This window comes from Amblyraja radiata, chromosome 9 (assembly GCF_010909765.2).
Source record: "Amblyraja radiata isolate CabotCenter1 chromosome 9, sAmbRad1.1.pri, whole genome shotgun sequence".
Lineage (NCBI taxonomy): Eukaryota > Metazoa > Chordata > Chondrichthyes > Rajiformes > Rajidae > Amblyraja > Amblyraja radiata.
In genome coordinates this window covers 68,346,971-68,371,370 of record NC_045964.1, presented here as the reverse complement: position 1 = coordinate 68,371,370, position 24,400 = coordinate 68,346,971, and the positions used below count along the sequence as shown (strand labels likewise).

At 45.5% G+C, this 24,400-nt stretch overlaps 2 protein-coding genes across 4 annotated transcripts in view; one reads left to right on the top strand and one right to left on the bottom strand.

Annotated features, from left to right (window-relative positions):
* Positions 1–12,489, bottom strand: part of LOC116977244 (protein phosphatase 1 regulatory subunit 37-like) — a 208,240-nt gene extending 195,751 nt beyond the window's left edge. The window contains exons 1-2 of the mRNA XM_033027689.1: positions 12,139–12,489; positions 974–1,071 (exon numbers count right to left, since the gene is read on the bottom strand). Of these exons, the coding sequence (XP_032883580.1) occupies positions 974–1,071; positions 12,139–12,355 (315 nt within the window). The 5' untranslated portion in view covers positions 12,356–12,489. The remainder of the gene's footprint in view (positions 1–973; positions 1,072–12,138) is intronic.
* The window catches only part of vrk1 (VRK serine/threonine kinase 1), an 89,962-nt gene continuing 78,024 nt past the window's right edge, over positions 12,463–24,400 (top strand). The window contains exon 1 of one of the 3 annotated variants that reach the window (XM_033027693.1): positions 12,463–12,532. The gene's annotated coding sequence lies outside the window, so the exon portion shown is untranslated. Of the gene's footprint in view, positions 12,533–20,494; positions 20,605–20,999; positions 21,021–24,400 lie in introns of those variants that run through there. The other 2 variants (XM_033027691.1, XM_033027694.1) reach the window with 2 other exon arrangements.

Below are 24,400 nucleotides of genomic sequence, written 5' to 3'. Positions count from 1 at the left end.
TTCCATACATCCACCACCCTATGTGTGAAAAAGTTACCTCTCAGATTCCTATTAGTTCTTTTCCCCTTAAGTCAACAAAATAGAGAGAGTACAGAGGAGATTTACTAGAATGTTGCATGGGTTTCAACAACTAAGTTACAGAGAAAGGTTGAATAAGTTAGGTCTTTATTCTCTGGAGCGCAGAAGGTTAAGGGGGGACTTGATAGAGGTCTTTAAAATGATGAGAGGGATAGACAGAGTTGATGTGGATCAGCTTTTCCCTTTGAGAATAGGGAAGATTCAAACAAGAGGACATGACTTCAGAATTAAGGGACAGAAGTTTAGGGGTAACATGAGGGGGAACTTCTTTACTCAGAGAGTGGTAGCGGTGTGGAATGAGCTTACAGTGGAAGTGGTGGAGGCAGGTTCGTTGGTATCATTTAAAAATAAATTGGATAGGCATATGGATGAGAAGGGAATGGAGGGTTATGGTATGAGTGCAGGCAGGTGGGACTAAGGGAAAAAAGTTGTTCGGCACGGACTTGTAGGGCCGAGATGGCCTGTTTCCGTGCTGTAATTGTTACATGGTTATATGGTTAACCTTAAACCAATGTTCTCTTGTTCTTGATGCACCTACTCTGGGCAAGTGACTCTGTGCATCTACCCGATCAATTCCTCTCATGATCTTATACACCTCTACAAAATCACCCCTCATCCTACTGCGCTTCAAGGAATAGAAGTGTCTACTCAACCTCTGCCTTTAGCTCAGACCCTCTAGTCCTGGCAACAAGCTCGTAAATCTTCTCTGTACTCTTTCCAGCTTGACAACATCTTTCCTATAACACGGTGCCCAGAACTGAACACAATACTCTAAATGTGGCCTGGTCATAACCTGGTCATCAAAAGTGGCGAAGGTGGTTCCTGTTGACCTCTTCCTCTATACGGTTCATGATCCCTGATGGAGCAAGATGTGGAGTAAATTGTCAGAAGTTACCTGCAACTGTGTCAACAGATTGTGGATAGGCTGCACATTGAGCTTCTTACAGCTTAGGTTGTAAGATGTGATGATTTCTTCCACTGTAACGCAGGCATCTGAAGCAAAACAAAAAAAAAAGAGATTAATATTCTCATGCAGCATGGTGGCACAGTGGTAGAGTTGCTGCCTTGCAGCTCCAGAGACCCGGGTTCGATCCTGACTACGGGTACTTGTTTGTACGGAGTTTGTATGTTCTCCTTGTGACCTGCATGGGCTTTCTCTAACATCTTTGGTTTCCTCCCACATTCCAAAGACGTGCAGGTTTGAAGGTTAATTGGTTTGGTATAAATGTAAAATTCTCCCTAGTGTGTGTAGGATAGTGTTAATGAGTGGGGATCGGTGGTCGACGTGGACCCGGTGGGCCGAAGGGCCTGTTTCTGTGCTGTATCTCCAAGCTAAAACTGAACTAAAAAACTTGGTGGTTCTTTGGTCAGCAACTGATTCTCCAGGATGCTGCCTGTATTGGAGGGGTTTGAGTATAAGAAGAGATTTGACAAACGTGTATACATTCAACATGCTGGAATAACTCAGTGGGTCAGGCAACATCTCTGGAGAAAGTGGATAGGTGACGTTTTGGTTCGGGACCCTTCTTCAGACAAACTTGGATTGTTTTCTCTGGAGCATCAGAGACTGAGGGGTGACTTGATAGAAGTTTATCAAATAACAAGAAGTGTGGGCTGCCAAAATATTTTTTTCCCAGGTTGGAAAAGTTATAAATACTGGAGGGGATAGCTTCAAGGTGAGAGAGGGACAGTTCAAAAGAATTATGGGGGGTGAGGAAGTTCCTTACACAGAAAGTGGTGGGTAGGGTTGTCAACTTTCTCACTCCCAAATAAGGGACAAAAGGTCAAAATAAGGGACAAATTCCCGACGGGAATTCATTGACCAACTCGGCCGTGGCTGGTTGAATGATGAGTTGGCCCGGGTGCTGGACTGCACACAAAGCCCAGCCAGCGGGCCAGCTGAGGAGTTTTGGCCCAGGTGCCGGCACCCCATCCATCTCATGAACCGATGATCGGCCATGAGATCAGGGATGACAGATGGCACAATGGGCTAAGTGTTCGGCTGTCGACCGGAAGGCGGCCGGTTCGAATCCCGCTTGGAGTGCATACTGTCGTTGTGTCCTTGGGCAAGACACTTCACCCACCTTTGCCTGTGTGTGAATGTGTGTGTGTGATTGGTGGTGGTCGGAGGGGCCGTAGGCGCAGATTGGCAGGCACGCTTCCGTCAGTCTGCCCCAGGGCAGCTGTGGCTACAGAAGTAGCTTACCACCACCGAGTGTGACTGAGGAGTGAATGAATAATGCGATGTAAAGCGCCTTGAGTATTAGAAAGGCGCTATATAAATCCCATCCATTATTATTATTATTATAAGGAGGGTGGTGGTGTCGGCAGTAAGCGAAGGTCCGAAGGTCGGACAGCTGGCTGGACTGCCGACCGACGAGGCAACGGGCGAGGCGCTGCTGCTGCACTCCATGGGCTGCATTATATCAGGACGGGTGAGGCGGGACCCGACGCAGCGCTGCGACCCGACAGTCCCCTCGACCCGAGTAGTAGCAGTCAAATACGGGACAAGGGCGGTACCGTATTTGACTGCTACTACTCGGGTCGACTGCTACTACTAATTTAGCCTAATATACGGGATGTCCCGGCTAATAAGGGACAGTTGGCAACCCTAGGTTGGGTGTCTGGAACGTGCTGCCAGGGGTGATGGTGGAAGTAGATACAATAGTGGCAACTAAGAGGATTTTTATATAGGCGCATCAATATGCAGTGAATGGAGAGATATGGATCACGTGCATGCAAAAGGGATGAATTTAAATTGGCATTGTGATCAGCACAGACATCATGGGCCTAAGTGCCTGTATGTTCTATTAAGATTTTTAAAATATTCCAAAGAGGTTTGAAAAGTGTACAAAAAAACAGCAAATACTGGAAAATGTCTACAGGCCAGACAGCATCTGATTTGAGAGAAAGAGTTATTGGTTAATCGAAACTAGAAAATCTGAGATGGTAAGCAGGATTTAAGATTTAAAAAAAGATGAGTTGAAATAAAAATGGGTATTTTCTTTACTTGTTCCACAACTAGCACTTGCCCCGCTTCATCACAATCCACACTGTAAATGGCTCGATTGTAATAATAATAATAATAATACATTTTATTTTCGGGCGCCTTTCAAATCTCAAGGACACCTTACAAAGATTAACAGAAGAGAAAAAAAACATATAGTCGGAGAAAAATAAATAATAAGGACATCATCAATATACAAATTAAAGATAGAAATCGCTCCAAAAACACAAAATCAAAAAACACAATGTGAAGAGAGAGCAGCGGCAGCTAAAGCGCGCCAGCGTCCACTCTCCCTTCCGACAGCCATCTTGGACACAGACTAACATAGTAACTACATACAAAAAAATCACACAAAGGCACAAAGTCCAGTCCCCAACCCCAGTTCTCCCAAAAGTCAGGCCTATTGAGGCCACCGTTGTTGCCTCTACGGAGGCCTGATGTTCCTGGCCGTTCTGGCCGGGTGGAGTTGCCCCGGCGTCGGGAGAGTCCTCACTGCGGCTGGGCCACCTGGAACGGCCGCTTCCTAGCAGGGGATTGTCGGCTTCCGAAGCCGACAGGGACGCACCGGGTTGGAGCTCCCAAGCTCCCGATGTTAAAGTCGGCGCCACCCGCTCCGCTCCGCAGACCCGCAGCCTGGAGGTGATGAACTCGGCGGTCACAGCTCACCGGAGCTCCAGCGTGTCGATCCAGCGCGGTGACCCAGGCAAGGCATCGACCGCTCCGCTCCACGATAGCGCTCCAGCGCTGTGCCGCCAATGAAGCCGAGATGCTGGGCAGTCCCCGCCAGGAAACGGCGCTCCAAGCCCGCTGGTAGGCCACGAGGACGGGTCGACGGGCAGCCCGGAGAAAAAGCTGCCTCACCGACCAGGTAGGGACCTAGAAGTAAGGTTACCTCCTTCCCCCCACATTAAGAAGTCTATTTCTCCTACAAACGAAAAACAAAACTTACTAAAAACTGGAAAAAAAAATGGATTAAACGGACGGCTGCTGGTTAGCAGCCGTTCCCCAAGATGGCTCCTCCTGTCATGTATTGTCTTTCTGCAGACTGGGTAGCACACAAACAAAAGCTTTTCACTGTACCTCGGTACACGTGACAATAAACAAAACTGAACTAAACCTGCCTTTCACTGTTTCACAGATCTTTGGGTTGTTTTCTTTCCTCTCCACTTTGCATCTTAAAACTACTATTTATCTCTACCTTTTGCTAGTTACCAGTTCCAATATAAGGCTATCCATGGGTTAAAATATTAACTCTCTTTCTCTCTCCTCTGACACTGCTGGATAACTGAGTACTTTCCAGCAACTAAGTGTTTTGCTTTGGTAGGTTTTAAATTGATCAAATGTGATAATGTCACTCATACATATTTAATTCCATCTTGTAGTATTTGACCCAAAACATTAAAGTACTGATTTACGCACTTTTTAAATGGTCAAATGCACCTTTGCTAAAAAAGGAGGTCGGACGGACAGACGGAGTGAATGCTGGAGGTCGGTCGAGGACAGGCTGCCAAGAACAAACAGGTTCCCAGTGTGGGGGAGCTGAGGAGAACAAAGTGGGACCATTGTGGACTACATTGAATTCTGTAACTTTATCAGCACCTTTTACGTGACAACTCTTTGCACACCTTGTGTATGGTATGCAAAACAAAGAGTTTCACATGTTATATTAAAGTATTAATCAATCAAGATGTTTCAACTCTTGATTTGACACTGCCTTTGGTGGCATTGATTATCGATCTCAAACAGAATGAGACTGCCTCCAATAGGAACATTGATAAGCTGTAGGAAGGAACTGCAGATGCTGGCTTAAACCGACGATAGACACAACATGCTGCAGTAACTCAGCGGGACAGGCGGCAACTCTGGAGTGAAGGAATGGGTGACGTTTTCACCCATCGTCGACCATGCATTCTCTCCAGAGATGCTGCCTGTCCCGTTGAGTTACTCCGGCATTTTGTGACTATCTTGGGACAATTGAGATAGTTTCTTTGCTTTGCCGCACAACTTCAGCTTCACAGTGGAGTGGAATACTATTTTTGGAACAACACTAAAACTGCAATATAAATACAACTTGTTCATGTGAAAAGATGGAACTGTTTCAATTAATCCATTCTCAGGTATATTCACCCCCAAGAAGCGAGCTGGAATAACTCCTAGTTGACAGTTTTTTGGCAAAAGGATCTTCTATTTATAGGCAGGGTAATGCTACCACCTTAATGGGCAGAATTATCAAAACAAAACCAGCACACACAGCAGTGGTCCAACACAGATTTCATTTCACAGTCATTTGTAGAGTATTATATGCAGAACAGCATTTTTGGTGGGTTGAAATTCCATTTTTGTCATGTTTGCGGAGATTCTAATAGAATGGTTTGATGAAAGGATCTATCTTCTTTATCTTCTATAAATATATATAATGAAGATAGACACAAAATGCTGGAGTAACTCAGCGGGTCAGGCAGCATCTCTGGAGAAAAGGAATAGGTAACATTTCATAGAAACATTGAAAATAGGTGCAGGAGTAGGCCATTCGGCCCTTCGAGCCTGCACCGCCATTCAATATGATCATGGCTGATCATCCAACTCAGTATCCTGTACCTGCCTTCTCTCCATACCCCCTGATCCCTTTAGCCACAAGGGCCACATCTAACTCCCTCTTAAATATAGCCAATGAACTGGCCTCAGCTACCTTCTGTGGCAGAGAATTCCAGAGATTCACCACTCTCTGTGTGAAAAATGTTTTTCTCATCTCGGTCCTAAAAGATTTCCCCCTTATCCTTAAACTGTGACTCCTTGTTCTGGACTTCCCCAACATCGGGAACAAGGAGTCACAGTTTAAGGATAAGGGGGAAATCTTTTAGGTTTCAGGTCGAGACCCTTCTTCAGACTCATACACAGCTGTGTCTCTTTGGTGTGCTGTTTATCACACACACACACATATCTTGTTGGCACTTTGTATATAAATATGGTAAAATCCCATGTTTAAAAGTGAAGTCTGTGATTAAAAATGACAATGGAAAAAGTGTAACTGCAAGTTGTTCTCGATCTGATGTGGATTACATGTGAAGTACTTTGGAAATTAAGCTACAGCGAACTAGCAATGCCACATGCTGTTGTACATTGTACATATTTACTATTCCTATTGATTTCAATATGAGAGAGAAGTGTTGCAAATCTCTGGTGCAGCAGATTACTGCCACAGCCTAATTAGTCCATTACTTTTATAACATACCCTGATTATATTGTTACATTAACAATCCTATCAAGAGGAGTTACTGTAAAGCCCAGCATTGGAGTAATTCCTTTCATTGCAGTACATTATGCACTCACAAGGGGACCACAATCTTAATTATACATTTAATTTAGAAATATATTTTATGAGAAAACTGAGATGCGGCGTGTGAATGGAATGATTTGGTTTGAAGTTCCCTTTAGCCCGAAACATGATACTGTTTCTTTTCTTTAATAATTTATGACTGTTGTTGCCTGGGAACAGTTGTAAATAAAGAGTTCTGCATTTCCATCTCAAGGAACTTCTGCCTCAGTTATTAAAGGAAGTTAAATAAAACTTCGAGCAATGAATCAGACAGATTTCTGTGGCCACTGGAAGCATGCCTTTTGTTTTGGGAATCAAGGATTTTTCACATTACGATGCCACAGTAAATGTTCCATAACATATTGTGAAAATGTGTCATGAGAAGAAAGACTGAGGGCTAAGCTCCAATAGTCTTCCACAAAAGCAGACTTATAACTGAAAGATTATAATGGGAATAGGTTGTAGTGGGAATTGCATTAATCTAGAAATTAATTTACAAATATGCATATTTATCAATTAATAAATTGATTTGCGATTTCATTTGAGTGCATTACTAAATTAATAAATATGAAGATTTATAAATGAATAATTTAAGGGAATTGGTTTTTGATTAGTTTTCTGAATTATTTAATTTCTAAACTATGTAATGCTTGCTCCAAAATCGCTTCATACACCATAGAGCTGGAAAACCTAAGTGCCAAAGCTATTCAGCATTGTGTCAAGAGTTTCTGTGTCTTGAATCCCTGTATGCTCCACACATTGTACAAAATGGAACATTTCTTACAACTCATCAAGGACACGAAGGTAGTCAACGTTGGGGAACAGATTTTCTCTTCCACTTTGGTTACGGAGTGTCACTGCCAAATATTCTCCAGTCTTTCACCTCAACGATTTGATTCAGAGAATAATCTGCTACATTCTGTCCTTTAAACAGTGAAAGGCTTGGATAGAGTGAATGTGGGGGATGTTTCCACTAGTGGGAGAGCCTAGAACTAGAAATCATACTCAGAATTAAAGGATATTATTTTAGGAAGGAGATGAGGAGGAATTTATTTAGTCAGAGGGTGGTGAATCTATGGAATAGAAGGCTGCATAGGTCAAGTCAATGGATATATTTAAGGCAGAGATAGATTCTTGATTCTTGCTCAACTTAGATCAATGCAGGAGGGACTGAATGGGAAGAGTGTGGAGTTCAATACATGACTGAAAAATCCCTGGGCTAATGAGGAGAGAACATTGGTTATAAAACATTGGTTTGGCCAATACTGCAGTGCAAACAGTTCTGGTCTCACGTCGTAGGATGGAGGTGAATGAACAGAAGAGGGGGCTGGGGAGATTTGCCTGTTTATTGCCTGGGCTGGAGCCTCTCGGTTGTGGGGAGAGACTGGATAGTCTGGGTTTGGTTTCCCTAGAGTGAAAGAGAGTAGGGGCCATTCATACACAGAATTATAAGGGGCATAGATAGTAGGAAATAGAAGGGTCACGACCCGAAACGTCACCCATTCCTTCTCTCCAGAGATGCTGCCTGTCCCGCTGAGTTACTCCAGCTTTTTGTGTCTATCTTCGGTTTAAACCAGCATCTGCAGTTCCTTCTTACACATAGATAGTAGGAACGTTTTCCCCATAGCAGAGTATCTAAACCTAAAGGACAAAGGTTTAGGGGAAGAAAGAAGACTTTTGGAGGAAAGTGGCAGAAAAATCTTTTCACCCACATGGCGGTTTGAAACTGGAACGTACTACATGAATGACTTAGATGAGCATTTGAATTGCCAATGCATAAAAGGGTTACAGGTGAAGTGTGGTAAATGGGATTAGTGCAGATAAGAACTTCATCACCAGCAAGGACCCATTGAGTGAAGGGCCTGGTTCTTGCTGGATGACCCTATGACCATATGATTCAAATTAACAATGATCCTTACTCCACGTGGCTATTCAGTGACTTGTTCTGGAAATAAATACATGGAGGATTGAGCACGGCATATTCACGCTTAGCTTTGATGCTTTGCACAGCTGGAATGATGAGACTCACTATCGAGGCTCAGTCATGATAAAGAACCACGGGGTTAAGACATTGGAGGGCTAACAATATACCCAGCAATGTAACGATCTGTCACTGGAATAGAAAGGAGGGGAGAAAGAATTGCGGAAGAAAATTAACAATAAATATGTAAAGAGATCGCTCAGGCTTAGTCAACAATGAAACATACAAACAGCAAAGAAGGATTTATATGCCAACATTTTGGAAGAGTTTAGCAGCTAAAGGGAAAATTAGTGAACTCGCTATACCTTTCAATTTAGTCAAAATCATTTATATGGATTTTGTATAATTTGCTGCAGTTTCACAATTATTTTGCATTACTTGATCAAAAACCTAAATTGGTGCTAACTGCCAAAGCAAAAAATCTTGCTTTGAATATTCAAGCATCATTATAATATTTATTTATCATGTCCCAAGTGAGAGTTTAGTGTATCTGGGTGATACACAGAAGAACTTGATGCGTAAGATTGATTTTAATTTTCAAATCATTTTGTGTTTCATAATTTTTCAGTCTGTCATCGTGTAGCATTCCAACAGCTAAAGGACTTTGCATTCGCTAAATAAATAAATTCCAACAGCTCACATTACTGTTTTACCATATGTCTAAATACTTCATAATTATGTTTTGCAAAGTGAGTACTAAAGGCTTGCACTCTATCAATATATGTTGTTATTTGACAATAAAAACAATCAACATTAGGGTGGCACGGTGGCGCAGCGGCAGAGTTGCTGCCTTACAGAGCCAGAGACACGGGTTCGATCCTCACTATGGGAGCTATCTGTACGGAGTTTGTACGTTCTCCCAGTGAACACGTAGGTTTTCCCCGGGTGATCCAGTTTCCTCCCACACTCTAAAGACATACAGGTTTGTAGGTTATTTGGTTTTGGTAAAATTTGTAAATTGTCCCTGGAGTGTAGTGTGTACTAGAATAATGGGGATCGCTGGACTCGGTGGGCCAAAGAGCCTGTGTCCGCGCATATCTCTAAAGTAAACTAAACTAAACTAAGATTCTTCTGATCGGATACATTATTTAATCTGCACCAAAATAATTAATCCCTTGAAATAATCGCTCGCTCGTGTGTTGGCCATCGCTTTGCCACAGCCAGTGCCGCATCTGTGCCGCTGCGGAGATCGTCCGCAGTGCGTGCCTCTCCGCCGCAAGTCAGTAGGTGGGCCATTGTCTGTACCTCTCCACAGTTGTACTTGTCAGAGTCCGAGAAGCCCCACTTCTTCAGGTTGAGTCCGCAACGTCCCACGCCAAAAGACGACGACAAAAGCCTTGTCATAATGAATACAGTTTTGGAACATGAGTTTAGATGTGTAATGATGGTGTTTCACTTTTGTTAGATATATACTGCATGGAAACAGGTCCACACTGATCATCAACCACCCATTTTGACTAAGTTGACAATAATCTAATCTTTATTCTTTCCATATTGCCCGATTCTACCTCTCATCTACACATAAGAAGCAATTTACAGTGTTTTTTTTTAACCTACCAACCCTCTCGCCTTTGGCATGTGAGGGGGGGGGGGGGACCATAGCACCTGATGGAAACCATAAAGATAGAAACATAGAAAATAGGTGCAGGAGTAGGCCATTCAGCCCTTCAGGCCAGCACCATCATTCAATATGATCATGGCTGATCATTCAAAATCAGTACCCCATACCTGCTGTCTCCCCATACATATCCCTTGATTCCGTTAGCCCTAAGAGCTAAATCTAACTCTCTCTTGAATACTTCGTGACCATAATGAAAGCATGTAAACTCCATTGAGATAGCACCCTTGGTCAGGATTGAACCTGGGTCTCTGGCACTGTAAGTCAGTGCCTCTACTTGCTGTGGTATTGTGCCGCCCCAGTACTTTATTTGTACTATGTTTCCTTGAGCTGTGAAGAAACTATCTGCAACATAATCAAGGACTTTGCCTTTCTAAGATGACATGTTCACTATAGTAGTAATGTCTGATAATTGCAGACTTGTTTGTTGTATCCATGCATATTGGAGTAAGATTAGAGAACATGTTGGAGAATATTCAATAAAAATCAACGCAGACCCTATGCCTCAAATCCACACGGGCCCAACCCCATCAGTTTCCCTTGATAGACACAAGTTAATCCAGCATTAAAATATCCATTGACTTGGCCTCCACAGCCTTCTGTGGCAATGAATTCCACAGATGCACCACCCTCTGACTAAAGACATTCCCCCTCATCTCCTTTATAGAAACATATAAACATAGAAAATAGGTGGAGTAGGCCATTCGGCCCTTCGAGCCAGCACAGCCATCCAATATGATCATAGTTGATGATCCAAAATCAGTACCCCGTTCCTGCATTTTCCCCATATCCCTTGATTCCATTAGTCCTAAGAGCTAAATCTAACTCTCTCTTGAAAATGTCCAGTGAATTAGCCTCCACTGGCTTCTGTTGCAGAGAATGCCACAGATTCACAACTCTCTGGGTGAAAAGGTTTTTCCTCATCTCAATCCTAAATGGCCTACCCCTTATTTTTAAACTGTGACCTCTGGTTCTGGACTCCCCCAACATGGGGAACATTTTTCCTAAAGGAACATCCTTTAATTCTGAGGCTATGACATCTGGTCCTAGACTCACCCATTAGTGGAAACATCCTCTCCACATCCACTCTATCCAGGCCTTTTACTATTTGGTACATTTCAATGAGGTCCCCCCTCCCCCCCCCATTGTTCTAAACTTCAGCGAGAAGAGGCCCAGTGCCGTCAAACGCTCATCATATGTTAACATAGAAACATAGAAATTAGGTGCAGGAGTAGGCCATTCAGCCCTTCGAGCCTGCACCGCCATTCAATATGATCATGGCTGATCATCCAACTCAGTATCCCGTACCTGCCTTCTCTCCATACCCCCTGATCCCTTTAGCCACAAGGGCCACATCTAACTCCCTCTTAAATATAGCTAATGAACTGGCCTCAACTACCTTCTATGGCAGAGAATTCCAGAGATTCACCACTCTCTGTGTGAAAAATGTTTTTCTCATCTCGGTTCCCACTCATTCCTGGGATCATTCTCATACAAACCCTCCTAGATCCTCCCTCAGATATGGGGCCCAAAATTGGGTCAGGCAGCAGCTCTGGAGAAAAAGGATCGGCGACATTTCAGGTCAGGACCCTTCTTCAGTCTGAAAATGGGGTGGGGGGTGGGGGTTAGGGGGCAAGAACGAATTTGAGGCAACAAAAAAGATCAGGCCAAATCAGGGCCGGCAACGGATGACCTCGGGCAGGGAGGTGCCCCGGTAGGCCAATTGTTGGCTAGGAAAGGTGTGATCTCAAGAGGGATACATTTTTGCAAACTGTGGAACTGGTTAAACAACCAATGTGGACTTAAATGGGGAGAGGAGTGTAAACAGAAGTTACTTAAAATTAGAGAATTCAACATTCACACGGCTGGGTTGTAAGATATGCAAGTGATATATGAGCTGCTGTTCCTCCAGTTTGTGTGTGGCCTCACTCTGAAGGGTCCTGACCCCAAACGTCCCCCTTTCCATTTTCTCCAGAGTTGCTGCCTGAGCCCGCTGAGTTACTCCAGCACTTTGCATCTTTCCATATAAATAAAAGTTGGTGAGGATTCAAATCTCATTTGCTGCAACTGGAGGTGTTTGGTAAAGGTTGATGCAATTTTAGACGAATGTCTTAGTATGGTAGGGGTGCTGTACTTACCAGCTTTCCACGGATTCAAGGGCTCCACTGACCCCGACACAATCTCCTCCCCCGAAGGGAACGAGACCCGCTTTTTTGATTTAATTTTCCACTTGCTGTTTGGGCTTCTCTCTTGTTGCCCGGTGCAGTCATCTTTGACACCTATGCTGTCCAACTGCACGGGAGCTTGACGATCTTCAGCGTGGACATCTTCTGCTGCGCTCATTTCATTGCTCATGGTCTGATGAGGAAAAAAAAACACAGCCAGGCACTCTCTAGTTTCACCGCATTCTCCATGTGATACCTTTGCTTCTCTTTAATAATTTAAAATCAATCTGAAGCAGGTGAACCGAGTTGTCTGTGAGGCTCCACACCTTCCCCTTTATGTGCACCGGAGAAGGCCTCAAAAGAAGAGGTGAGTGAAATAGGCGATGCTCCAAAACTCTCGAGATCTGGGAGCATTTCACTAGATTAGAAAACAGCAAGTGCGGCACCATTATTCAAAAGGGGAGGGAGACAAAAAGTAGAATGTCACAGGTCAATTAGTTTTACGTCTGAGTTTGAGAACAGGTTTGAAGCTAGTTTAAGGCAGCGCCTGGTCCACTTGAGTCCCAGGGTGGTGCAGGGCGTCCAGCGGCCCACTCCACCAACAACTCGATCCAGACACGTCGACTCGAGAACACGCCATCCCTTGCTCTATTATGGTCTGCTTACCCTAGTAGTATGGACCATACGTTGTATTATTCATTTTGTATGTTTAATAGTTCGGGTGTTGTGTTAATGTGCCTGTAAAGATGTTATCAATAAGAATGTCATTGTTTCGTTCCCAGTGTGTATGACAATTAAGCGTTACTCTTGACTTGACTCGTAAACTTCATAACTGTAGATTGGCTATTTCATACTAGCCAATTATAGTGCTTGTGAGTAGCGACTCCGCCTATTATGTGCTTCATATTATCAAGTGCCTGGTTACGCTAGTTAGAATGAGTAGCAGCTCAGAGATGTGATGTCTGCAGATCCTTGCTGTATGTAGATTTAATGAACATGTGTTCTATCTTGTTGTGTGTTCGAGTCGACTCATTACAATAAGGTTCTATTGAGAAATGCGACTTCATCCGAAAGAATACAAGGAAAACAAAATATGAATCCACCTACAGGCAGCATGGTAGCACAGCAGTAGAGTAGCTGCCTTACAGCACAGAGACCCGGGTTCAATCTTTACTACGGGTGCTGTCTGTATGGAGTTTGCACGTTCCGCTTGTGACCGCGTGGGTTTTCTCTGGGTGCTTCGGTTTCCTCCCACATTCCAAAGTCATGCCAGTTTGTAAGTTAATTGTCTTCTGTAAATTGTCCTTAGTGTGTAGGATGCAAAACTGGGATAACATTGAATTAGTGATTGTAGATTGTCACAGGCTCAGTGGTGAAGGGCTTCTCTCCACGCTGTATCTCTAAACTAAACATATACAAGCTGGTGTCACAAGCTTACATCACTATTCAATAAAATTATGGCTGATCTAACAGTAACGTCAGCTCTACATTCCTGTCTACTCATGTAGCCTTTCACTTATTTGCTGATCAAGTATCTTTCTTAAAAATGTTCAAAGATACTGCCAGCACCACTCTTTGAGGTGAATGTCAAAAACCTTTGAAACTATTTCATCAACTGCTGTTATCTCTGTCCTCATATTCTATAAGGTCTTGAGCTTTGATGGATTCGATTGATATTCTGGCAAGAGATTCTTCCCCTGGCCTCCTCCTGAATGTCTGCTTGTACTGAATAAAGACATGTTACATCGAGACTCCCTCCCCCCTGTCTCTCAGTCTGAAGAAGGGTCTCGGCCCAAAACCTCACCCATTCTGTCTCTCCAGACATGCTGGCTGTCCCACTGAGTCACTCCAGCATTTTATGTCTATCTTCGGTATAAACCTGCATCTGCAGTTCTTTCCTACACATTTCATCTGCTCCAATGCGAAATCTCCTCAAGATATGCCTACTTTGAAGTTGTCCTCCTCTCTCCGATGAGAGTTCTGCAACACATTCTCTCCTCTGTAATTCCTCCTGCTCCCCAACTCCATCAGTAGTTTTCACACCTTGTCCCTTCCATATCTCCAGATATCTTCTCCCCTGACTCTCAGTCTGAAGAAGGGTCTCGACCCAAAACGTCACCCATTCCCTCTCTCCAGATATGCTGCCTGCCCTGCTGTCCCTCTCCAGCATTTTGTGTCTATCTTCTTACATCTACAGCTCAGGTCTCCATGTGGCCCATTCAAAGCCACAACAATGAATGTGATCCAGCCCTTTGCAGGTTTTCACCATTGGTTAATATCTAGGCGTCCAGGGCAGAAGAAAGTGGAGTTGGAAGAAAACCATTGAACAAAATTAGCAATTTACATGAAAGGATACAGACCATTCTTATCTTAATTTCACAATGGTTTTACAAAGCAACAATGATACTTTACATAAAATTTAACTCACTGCTGAAGATAGACACAAAAAGCTGGAATAACTCAGCAGGTCAAGCAGTATCTCTGGAGGAAAGGAATAGGTGATGTTTCGGGTGGCGACACCTCTTCAGACTGAGAGTCAGAGGAAACAGAAACGAGAGATATAGAAGCTAAATAGAACAAATGAATGAAAGATATGCAAAAAACAACGATGATCAAGGAAAGGTGGAGCCCACAATGGTCCATTGTTGGTTGTGGTGGAAGGTGATAATGAGTTATACAGACAGTGAAACTCAACAGGACAACAGTGAAACTAGTACGACGCCTAGGATGGGGGAGGGATGGAGAGTGAGGGAATGCAAGAGTTACTTGAAGATAGAGAAATCAATATTCATATTGCTGGGTTGGAAGCTGCCCAAGCAAATTCTGAGGTGCTGTTCCTCCAATTTGTATTTGGCCTCACTGACAATGGCGGAGGCCCAGGACAGAAACTCAGCGTTAACTGCTTAAGCAAAACATCTTGCTTCGAATATTCATGGGCATTATAATATCTCATGTGAGACTTCACGGTATGTAGGTGATACACAGAGGAACCTGATAAACAAGATGATTTTAATTTTCAATTTGCTGCATTATCACATTTTTCAATATTATCCTGCTGTTTAGTGTTATTAAAAACAATTTAAATGGGTATTGGAATTATTTGTTTTAAACATGCCAGAAGCACTCAGCAGGTCAATGCTGCCTGGCCTGTGGAACATTTCCAGCATTTTATAATGTTATTTCAAAACCCAGCATCCACAGTTTATAATTTTCATTAACTAGGGATATTAGAATCTGATTCTGCCATTGTTACATTGTAACCTCCTCCCCACTCTGACCTCTTCCAATTTTGTAACTGCATTACATGGACAATTTCCAAGATCTCTGTTCTCTGCTAATTCTGGTGTAAATAATCACCAGATTTGATATCTCCATGAAAATGTTTTAAAAAACTTGCAGTAGGCCGTCTGAAATACCAAATTAAAATGCTGGAAACACACAAGTGCTTCAAGGTTCCAGGTGTTCATATCACCAACAGTTAATCCAGGGCCAACCACATTAATGCCACGGCCAATAAAACATATCAATGTCTCCATCATCCCTGCATACCTAAATCTTTACTTTGTATTAGATCCAGAGCGTGTAACATGCACAGTGCACAGGCTAGCACATGGCACTGGAATACTGTAGAAAAAGTGGTCAACATCTGGTCAATAGACAATAGATAATAGACAATAGGTGCAGGAGTAGGCCGTTCGGCCCTTCGAGTCAGCACCGCCATTCAATGTGATCATGGCTGATCATCCACAATCAGTACCCCGTTCCTGCCTTCTCCCCCTATCGGAATGACAGAAAAGCAGAGTACAGTGTTTGCAGACAAAATGTCCAGGAAAGGACTGCAGATGCTCTGAAGAAGGGTCTCGACCCAAAACATCACCTATTCCTATTCTGCAGAGATGCTGCCTGACCCGCTAAGTTACTCCCTCATTTTGTGTCTATTTACATAGTAAGAATTTCATTGTTGTATCTGGGGCATATGACAATAAAACACTCTTGACTCTTGATTTCACTCTCACTGATCGGATACTGCTAAGGAATGCCAAGCAGGTCAGGCCATGTTAGTGGAGAGTAAAAGCAGAGCCAATATTACAAATGGATCACCTACCAAGGAACAGGCTACACATACTGCATCCCCAAATTTAATCCAGCAGAGACTTACCTTCTGTCCTATCCATCCCCTGCCATATTCTCTGTAACTTTAAACTCAATTCTGATGAAGGAACTTTGGCCTAAAATGGTAATATTTCCAAAATAAATGTATTCTGACGGTGTTTCCAGCACTTTTTGTTCTTATTTAATCCAAACCATCTGTATTTCCATCCTCAAATCGCTCCTCATCGCTATTCACTCTCTTAACAATGACCCTCCTAACCTGTGTAGGATGGAGCTGTAGATGCTGGTTTACACCAATGGTAGACACAAAGTGCTGGAGCAACTCAGCGGGTCAGGCAGCATCTCGGGATGCAAGGAACAGGTGACATTTCGGGTGGGAAGTTCTGACTCAAACATCACCAGTTTATTTTCTCCAGAGATGCTGTTTAGAGTCATAGAGTTATTGAGTGATACAGTGTGGAAACAGGCCCTTTGGCCCAACTTGCCCACACCGGCCAACAATGTCCCAGCTACACTAGTCCCACTTGCCTGCGCTTGGTCCATATCCTTCCAAACATGTCTTATCCATGTACCTGTCTTACTGTTTCTTAAACAATGGGATAGCCCCAGCCTCAACTACCTCCTCTGGCAGCTTGTTCCATGCACCCACCATTTTGTGTGAGAACGTTACCCCTCAGATTCCTATTCAATCTTTTCCCCTTCACCTTGAATCTATGTCCTCTGGTCCTCAAGAGACTCTATGCATCTACCTGATCTATCCCTCTCATGATTTTGTACACCTCTATAAGATCACCCCTCATCCTCCTGCGCTCCATGGAATAGAGACCCGGCCTACTCAACCTCTCCCTGTAGCTCACACCCTCTAGTCCTGGCAACATCCTCGGAAATCTTTTCTGAACTCTTTCAAGCTTGACAATATCTTTCCTATAACATGGTGCCCAGAACTGGACACAAAATTCTAAATGCGTTCTCACAAACGTCTTATACAACTGCAACATGACCGCTTGGTCCGCTGAGTTGCTTCATCACTTTGGTCGAACATTATAACCTGTCTGATTATGCTTGTAGTCGCGAACTTCACTATCTCTGTAAGTAACAGTATAATTTCAGTAAAAATACCTTGTGACATTTCTCTGAGCTGTACTTAAAGCTGTATATATATATAGCCTGGCGAATATACTGTATATACCCTCAGTCAACAATGGACAATTCTACATTTCCTTGATCATCGCCTGCGCTGATCTGTCTCATTCACACCTTACCCTTCCAAATTTCTGGTCTCCCTCTCCCCTGACTCTCAGTCTGAAAAAGGGTCTCGACCCGAAACATCACCCATTCCTTCTTTCCAGAGATACTGTCTGTCCCGCTGAGGTACTCTGGCATTTTCTGTCTATCTACATTAAATATGAATTTGCTTTCTTTATTTTGCATTAGATCCAGAGCATGTTGCGTGCAGTGAATAGGCTACGACATGGCACTGGAAAAGTGTGGTCAACAACTGGTAGGAATGACAAAAAAAGCAGAGTTCAGTGTTTGTAGACAAAATGTGTAGGAAGCAACTTCAGAAGCTCTGAAGGAGGATCTCAACCCAAAACGTCACCTATTCCTGTTCTGCAGAGATGCTGCTTGATCCACTGAGTTACTGCAGCATTTTGTGTGTATCTACCTTAAATATTAGATAGACACAAAATGCTGGAGTAACTCAGCGGGACAGGCAGCATCTCTGGAGCGAAGGAATAGATGACGTTTTGGGTCAAGACCCTTCTTCAGACTGAGAGTCAGGGGAGAGGGAGATACAGATATAAAGTGTAATGTGTGAGAATGAGACATCGATGTAGAATTCTCTCCAGAGATGCTGCCTGTCCCACTGAGTTACTCCAGCATTTTGTGTCTATCTTTGGTTTAAAGCAGCATAATAATAATAATAATAATAATAATAATAATAATAATAATAATAATAATAATAATAATAATAATAATAATATATTTTATTGTCATTGCACATAAGTGCAACGAGATTTGGGTATGCAGCTTCCATCCGATGTCATAACTTAAATTCAATTCAATTCAATTCAATTTATTGTCATTTGGACCCCTTGAGGTCCAAACGAAATGCCGTTTCTGCAGCCATACATTACAAACAAATAGACCCAAGACACAACATATTTTACATAAACATCCATCACATTGCTGTGATGGAAGGCCAAAAAAACTTTTCTCTCCACTGCACTCTCCCCCCCCATGTCAGAGTCAAAGTCAAAGCCCCCGGCGGGCGATGGCGAATTGTCCTGTGGCCATTAAAACCACGCCGGGTGATGCAAGGTCGCACACCGGGTCTTGGTGTTAGAGCCCCCGGCGTGCGCTCGCAAACTCCCGCGGCCATTCCAAGCCGCGCGGGGCGGTGATGTAAGGCCCCGCTCCAGGTGCTCTTCAACCCCGCAACTCGGGCAGGAGAAGTCGCCGCTGCGGAAGCCCCGAAAAGCGGTCTCCCTCCAGGGACCGGCAGGCTCCCAGTGCCGTCCGCCAAACCCGCAGTTGCAGCCACCGAATCTCCGGGGGTCGGGTCGCAGCAGCGTCCACCACAGCTCCACCCGCTCTGGACTCGGCCAGCTCCGCGACGGTGAGGTGAGTAGTCAGCACCAGAGCCCCCGGTTTTCCTGTTGGAGGCCGCTCCTCGTTGCAGCCCCAACGACAACGGAGACCCGACAAAGAAAAGGTCGGGTCTCCCGTGCAGGGAGAGATTTAAAAGTTACCCCCAACCCCCCCACACCACCCCCACCCCCCCCACACACATACCCCAACAAAAAGTAACAAAAACTACATTAAAACATAGACATAAAATAATAAAAACGCAGACGGACTGCAGAGGCCGCTGCAGACGAGAGTCGCGCCGCCTACCGGAAACTAATAACATTTAGATTTAGATACCCCGAGAAACATGGTTTGTAAAAATAACATTACACCAGTAAAACAGTTCAAACAGACTAAAGTGCAGATGTGTCTGCGCGACGTTACCATCCGAGGGAGACAGTCCATGGGGGGTGGGGGGCACTCAACAGGGCCGGTTCAGAGCCGCTATAGCTCTGGGAATGTAGCTGTTCCTGAGTGGAGGTTCGGGCGTAGAAAGCCTTGTAACGTCTGCCGGAGGGAAGTAGTTCGAACAGTCCATTACAAGGGTGTGAGGAGTCTTTATGGATGCTGATGGCCTTCCTGAGGCACCGTGTGTGGTAGATGCCCTCCAAGGCTGGTAGCTGTGTCCCAAGGTACACAAAATTGCTGGAGGAACTCAGCGGGTGCAGCAGCATCTATGGAGCGAAGGAAATAGGCGACGTTTCGGGCCGAAACCCTTCTTCAGTCTGAAGAAGGGTTTCGGCCCGAAACGTCGCTTATTTCCTTCGCTCCATAGATGCTGCTGCACCCGCTGAGTTCCTCCAGCAATTTTGTGTACCTTCGATATTCCAGCATCTGCAGTTCCCTTTTGAACACAGCTGTGTCCCAATGATCTGCAGTTCCTTCCTATACCTTAAATATTAATTTGCTTTCTTTGCTTTACTACATTAAATCCAGAGTGTGTAACGTGCACAGTGAATAGGCCAGGACACGGTTGAAAATAGTAACAGGTAGAAATGACTGAGTTACTCCAGCACTTTGTGCCTGTCCACAGTGTTTGCAGAAGTTAAGGCACAAAATGCTGGAGTAACTCAGTGGGACAGGGAGCATCTTTTGGAGAGAAGGAATGGGTGACAGAAAATAGGTGCAGGAGGAGGCCATTCGGCCCTTCGAGCCTGCACTGCCATTTATTGCGATCATGGCTGATCATCCCCAATCAATAACCTGTGCCTGCCTTCTCCCCGTATTATCGAAACATAGAAAATAGGTGCAGGAGTAGGCCATTCGGCCCTTCGAGCCTGCACCGCCATTCGATATGATCATGGCTGATCATCCAACTCAGTATCCTGTACCTGCCTTCTCTCCATACCCCTGATCCCTTTAGCCACAAGGGCCACATCTAACTCCCTCTTAAATATAGCCAATGAACTGGCCTCAACTACCTTCTGTGGCAGAGAGTTCCAGAGATTCACCACTCTCTGTGTGAAAAATGTTTTCCTCATCTCGGTCCTATGTGGTCCTCGGCGTGGGGGAGATGGACAGCTGCGGAGTTGGCCCCGCCCCTTGGTTACGTATTGAGAAAGTGATGGTCGGGGTCTGTTTGGGGCCAATAGCAGGCGCTGTTACAGCGGCGAATGAGGAGCGCGGACGGTGGTTGGTGGGTGGGGGAGGGTCAGAGTGAGTGCGCGCGCCAAGTTTGGACCGAGTGGAGTGGAGGTGAGAGCGGGAACCGAGCGGCGGGTAACGGGCAGTGGCGGCCCACAGGCGGGGACCGGGCACCGAGCGGGCAGTGGCGGCCCACAGGCGGGGACCGGGCACCGAGCGGGCAGTGGCGGCCCACAGGCGGGGACCGGGAACCGAGCAGCGGGTAACGGGCAGTGGCGGCCCACAGGCGGGGACCGGGAACCGAGCGGCGGGGAGCGGGCAACGGGCGCCCACAGGCGGGGACCGGGCAACGGGCAACGGGCAACGGGCAGTTGCGGCCCACAGGCGGGGAATGGGAACTGAGCAGCGGGCAGTTGCGGCCCACAGGCGGGGCAGGGAACGAGCTGCGGCCGGCAGGCAGGCAGGGAGGGAGGTGTCTCTGTGCCTCGAACGCCGCACGCAGTAAACAACTTCGTCGCCGGCGCTCGGTGAGCGGGCAGCGGTTGTCAGACGGGTTCCCCAGGGCGGTGGGAGGGGCTGGACTGAATTGGGGCGAGGGGTGGGTGGAGTGGAAGGGGTGAGGGGTGGGGTGGAGGGGGCGAGGTGGGTGGGGTGGAGGAGGCGAGGGGTGGTGTGAGGTTGGAGGGGGCAAGGGGTGGTGAGGTGGAGGGGGCGAGGGGTGGGGGGGAGGTGGTGAGGGGTGGGGTGGAGGTGGTGGGGTGGAGGGGGCGAGGGGTGGGGTGGAGGGGGCGAGGTGGGTGGGTGGAGGAGGCGAGGGGGTGGTGTGAGGTTGGGAGGGGGCAAGGGGTGTGGTGAGGTGGGTGGGGTGGAGGGGGCGAGGGGTGGGGTGGAGGTGGTGGGGTGGAGGGGGCGAGGGGTGGGGTGGAGGTGGTGAGGTGGGTGGGGGGCGAGGGGTGGTGTGAGGTGGGGTGGAGGTGGTGGGGGGCGAGGGGTGGTGTGAGGTGGGGTGGAGGTGGTGAGGTGGGTGGGGGGCGAGGGGTGGGGTGAGGTGGGTGGAGTGGAAGGGGTGAGGGGTGGGGTGAGGTGGGTGGAGTGGGTGTGGTGAGGGGAGGTGGTGGGTGGGGTGGGGCGCGGGAGAACTGAGTTGTGAGGGGGTGGGGCGCGGAAGACTGGTGTTGGGTTGTGGGGATGGGAGTGGGGTGTTGAGCTGAACAGTTAAGATAAGGCCAGGTGAGTTGAGTTGATTGGATGCCAGGGCTGTGCAGGGGATGGGTGTTGAGGGGGCATGGACTGGCAGTAGGATGTGGGTGCAGGATCTGGGGAGAATGGGTACTGTCTGGCAGGAGGGGGTGAGGTGTTATGGATAGTTGTTGTGGAGGGTGTAGAGACACAACTAGGAGGGGTCGAGGGCTTATTTGGAGAGTGGCGATTACATTGCTAGGGAGAAAGAGCATAATTTTGATGGATACATAGTTCTAGGGAGGAAGGGGGGATTTATATTGGAGGAATGGGGGCTTTTTATGAGTATAGAAGTCGGGATGTAATGTTAAAATTGTACAAGGCATTGGTGAGGCCAATTCTGGAGTATGGGGTACAATTTTGGTCGCCTAATTATAGGAAGGATGTCAACAAAATAGAGAGAGTACAGAGGAGATTTACTAGAATGTTGCCTGGGTTTCAGCAACTAAGTTACAGAGAAAGGTTGAACAAGTTAGGCCTTTATTCTTTGGAGCGCAGAAGGTTAAGGGGGGACTTGATAGAGGTCTTTAAAATGATGAGAGGGATAGACAGAGTTGACGTGGATAAGCTTTTCCCACTGAGAGTAGGGAAGATTCAAACAAGGGGACATGACTTGAGAATTAAGGGACAGAAGTTTAGGGGTAACATGAGGGGGAACTTCTTTACTCAGAGAGTGGTGGCTGTGTGGAATGAGCTTCCAGGGAAGGTGGTCGAGGCAGGTTCGTTTTTATCATTTAAAAATAAATTGGATAGTTATATGGACGGGAACGGAATGGAGGGTTATGGTCTGAGCGCAGGTATATGGGACTAGGAGAATACGTGTTCGGCACGGACTAGAAGGGTCGAGATGGCCTGTTTCCGTGCTGTAATTGTTATATGGTTATATGGTTTTTATTGGGGACATGAAGGTTTATATTGGGGAAGTTTATATCTGGGAATAAGGTCATAAGTAATAGGAGCAGAATTAGGCCATTCGGCCCATCAAGTCTACTACGCCATTCAATCAGGACTTGGTTTCTTGGTCCTCCAAAATATTCCAAATGGAATTTAAACTGGAGGTGGTGAAGGGAGGGCTTAAGCCAGAAAGGGTTATTGGGAAGAAAGAGCTACTTTAAATTTAGTTGCATCTGGTTGGGTAATAATAATAATAATAATAATAATAATAATAAATACTTTATTGATCCCCTCAGGGAAATTCAGATGTCTTATAGAGCCTCAGCATTACATCCCTGTTTTGTAATCCAGCCCTCTTGAAATAAACTATAGTTGGGTGGAGATTATTCCATGCTTTAATTGTGCGGGGGAAGAACGAATTGCTGTATACATCTGTCTTTGTAGCTGGGATCACAAATTGGATCGACTGCCCCCGTCTGCTCCTAATTGGTTTGGGTTTGGTGTAGGTCTTGTAGTCTATGTCGAGCTGACCATTTAACATTTTGTAAAAACAGGTCAAGTCAGGACTGATCTATCTCTCCCAACTGCATTCTCCTGCTTTCTCCCCATAACACTTGAAACATGTAATAATCAAGAATCTATCTATCTCGGCTTTAAAAATATCCATTGATTTGACCTCCACAGCCTTCAGTGGCAAAGAATGCCACCCTCTGACTAAATAAATTCCTTCTCATCTCTTTCATAAAGGAATGTCCTTTAATTTTGAGGCTATGACCTCTAGTCCTAGATCCTCCCACTAGTAGAAACATCCTCTCCATATCCACTCTATCCAAGCCTTTCACATTTCAATGAGGACCCCCCCCCCCCCCCTCATTCTTCTAAACTCCAGTGAGTACAGGCCCAGTGCTGTCAAATGCTCATCATATGTTAACCGACTCATTCCTGTAAACCTCCTCTGAACCCTCTCCAGGGCCAGCATACCCGTACTCAGATATGGTACCAAAAATTGCTCTCAATACTCCGAATCCTGCCTGACCAGTGCCTTATAGAGCCTCAGCATTACATCCCTGTTTTTGTAATCCAGCCCTCTTGAAATAAATGCTAGCATTGTGTTTGCTTTCTTCACTACTGATTCTACTTGCAGATTATGTTTTTGGGAATCCTGCACCAGTCCCGAGTCCTTTTGCATCTCTGATTTCTGGATTCTCTCCCCGTTTAGAAAATAGTCTACGCCTTTATTCTTACTACCAAAATGCATGACTCCACACTTTGCTACACTATATTTTATCTGCCACTTCTCTGCCCACTCTCCCAACCTGTCCACGTCCTTCAGAGTTTGAATTTGGAATACGGTAAACTGATAAAATCAGAACATGATGCAAGGAGAAGGAAGGAACATGGAAGAAGTGAAAGTATAGATATGGGATGGTACAAGTTGATCAGTTAGGGAAAGGTTGCAAACTGACCCAGATAAGGAATGTACTGCAGATACTGATCTGAAATGAGTAGCTACACAGCAAAGAGTAGCCGGAAGCCAGAGGATTGTGAAACTTTCATAGGACAACAGAAGGAAACAAAACGGGCAATGTGGACTGAAAAGATGAAGTGCGGGAAGCTGGTCAGGAATATAAAGGACAGTAAAAGCTTCTTTTGAAATGTTATGGGGGAAAAGAGTAGCAAAGCCAAATGTGGGTCACTTCAAGGCAGACACGGGTGAAATTATTATGGGCGACAAGGAAATGGCAGAAGAGTTGAATAGGTACTTTGGATCTAT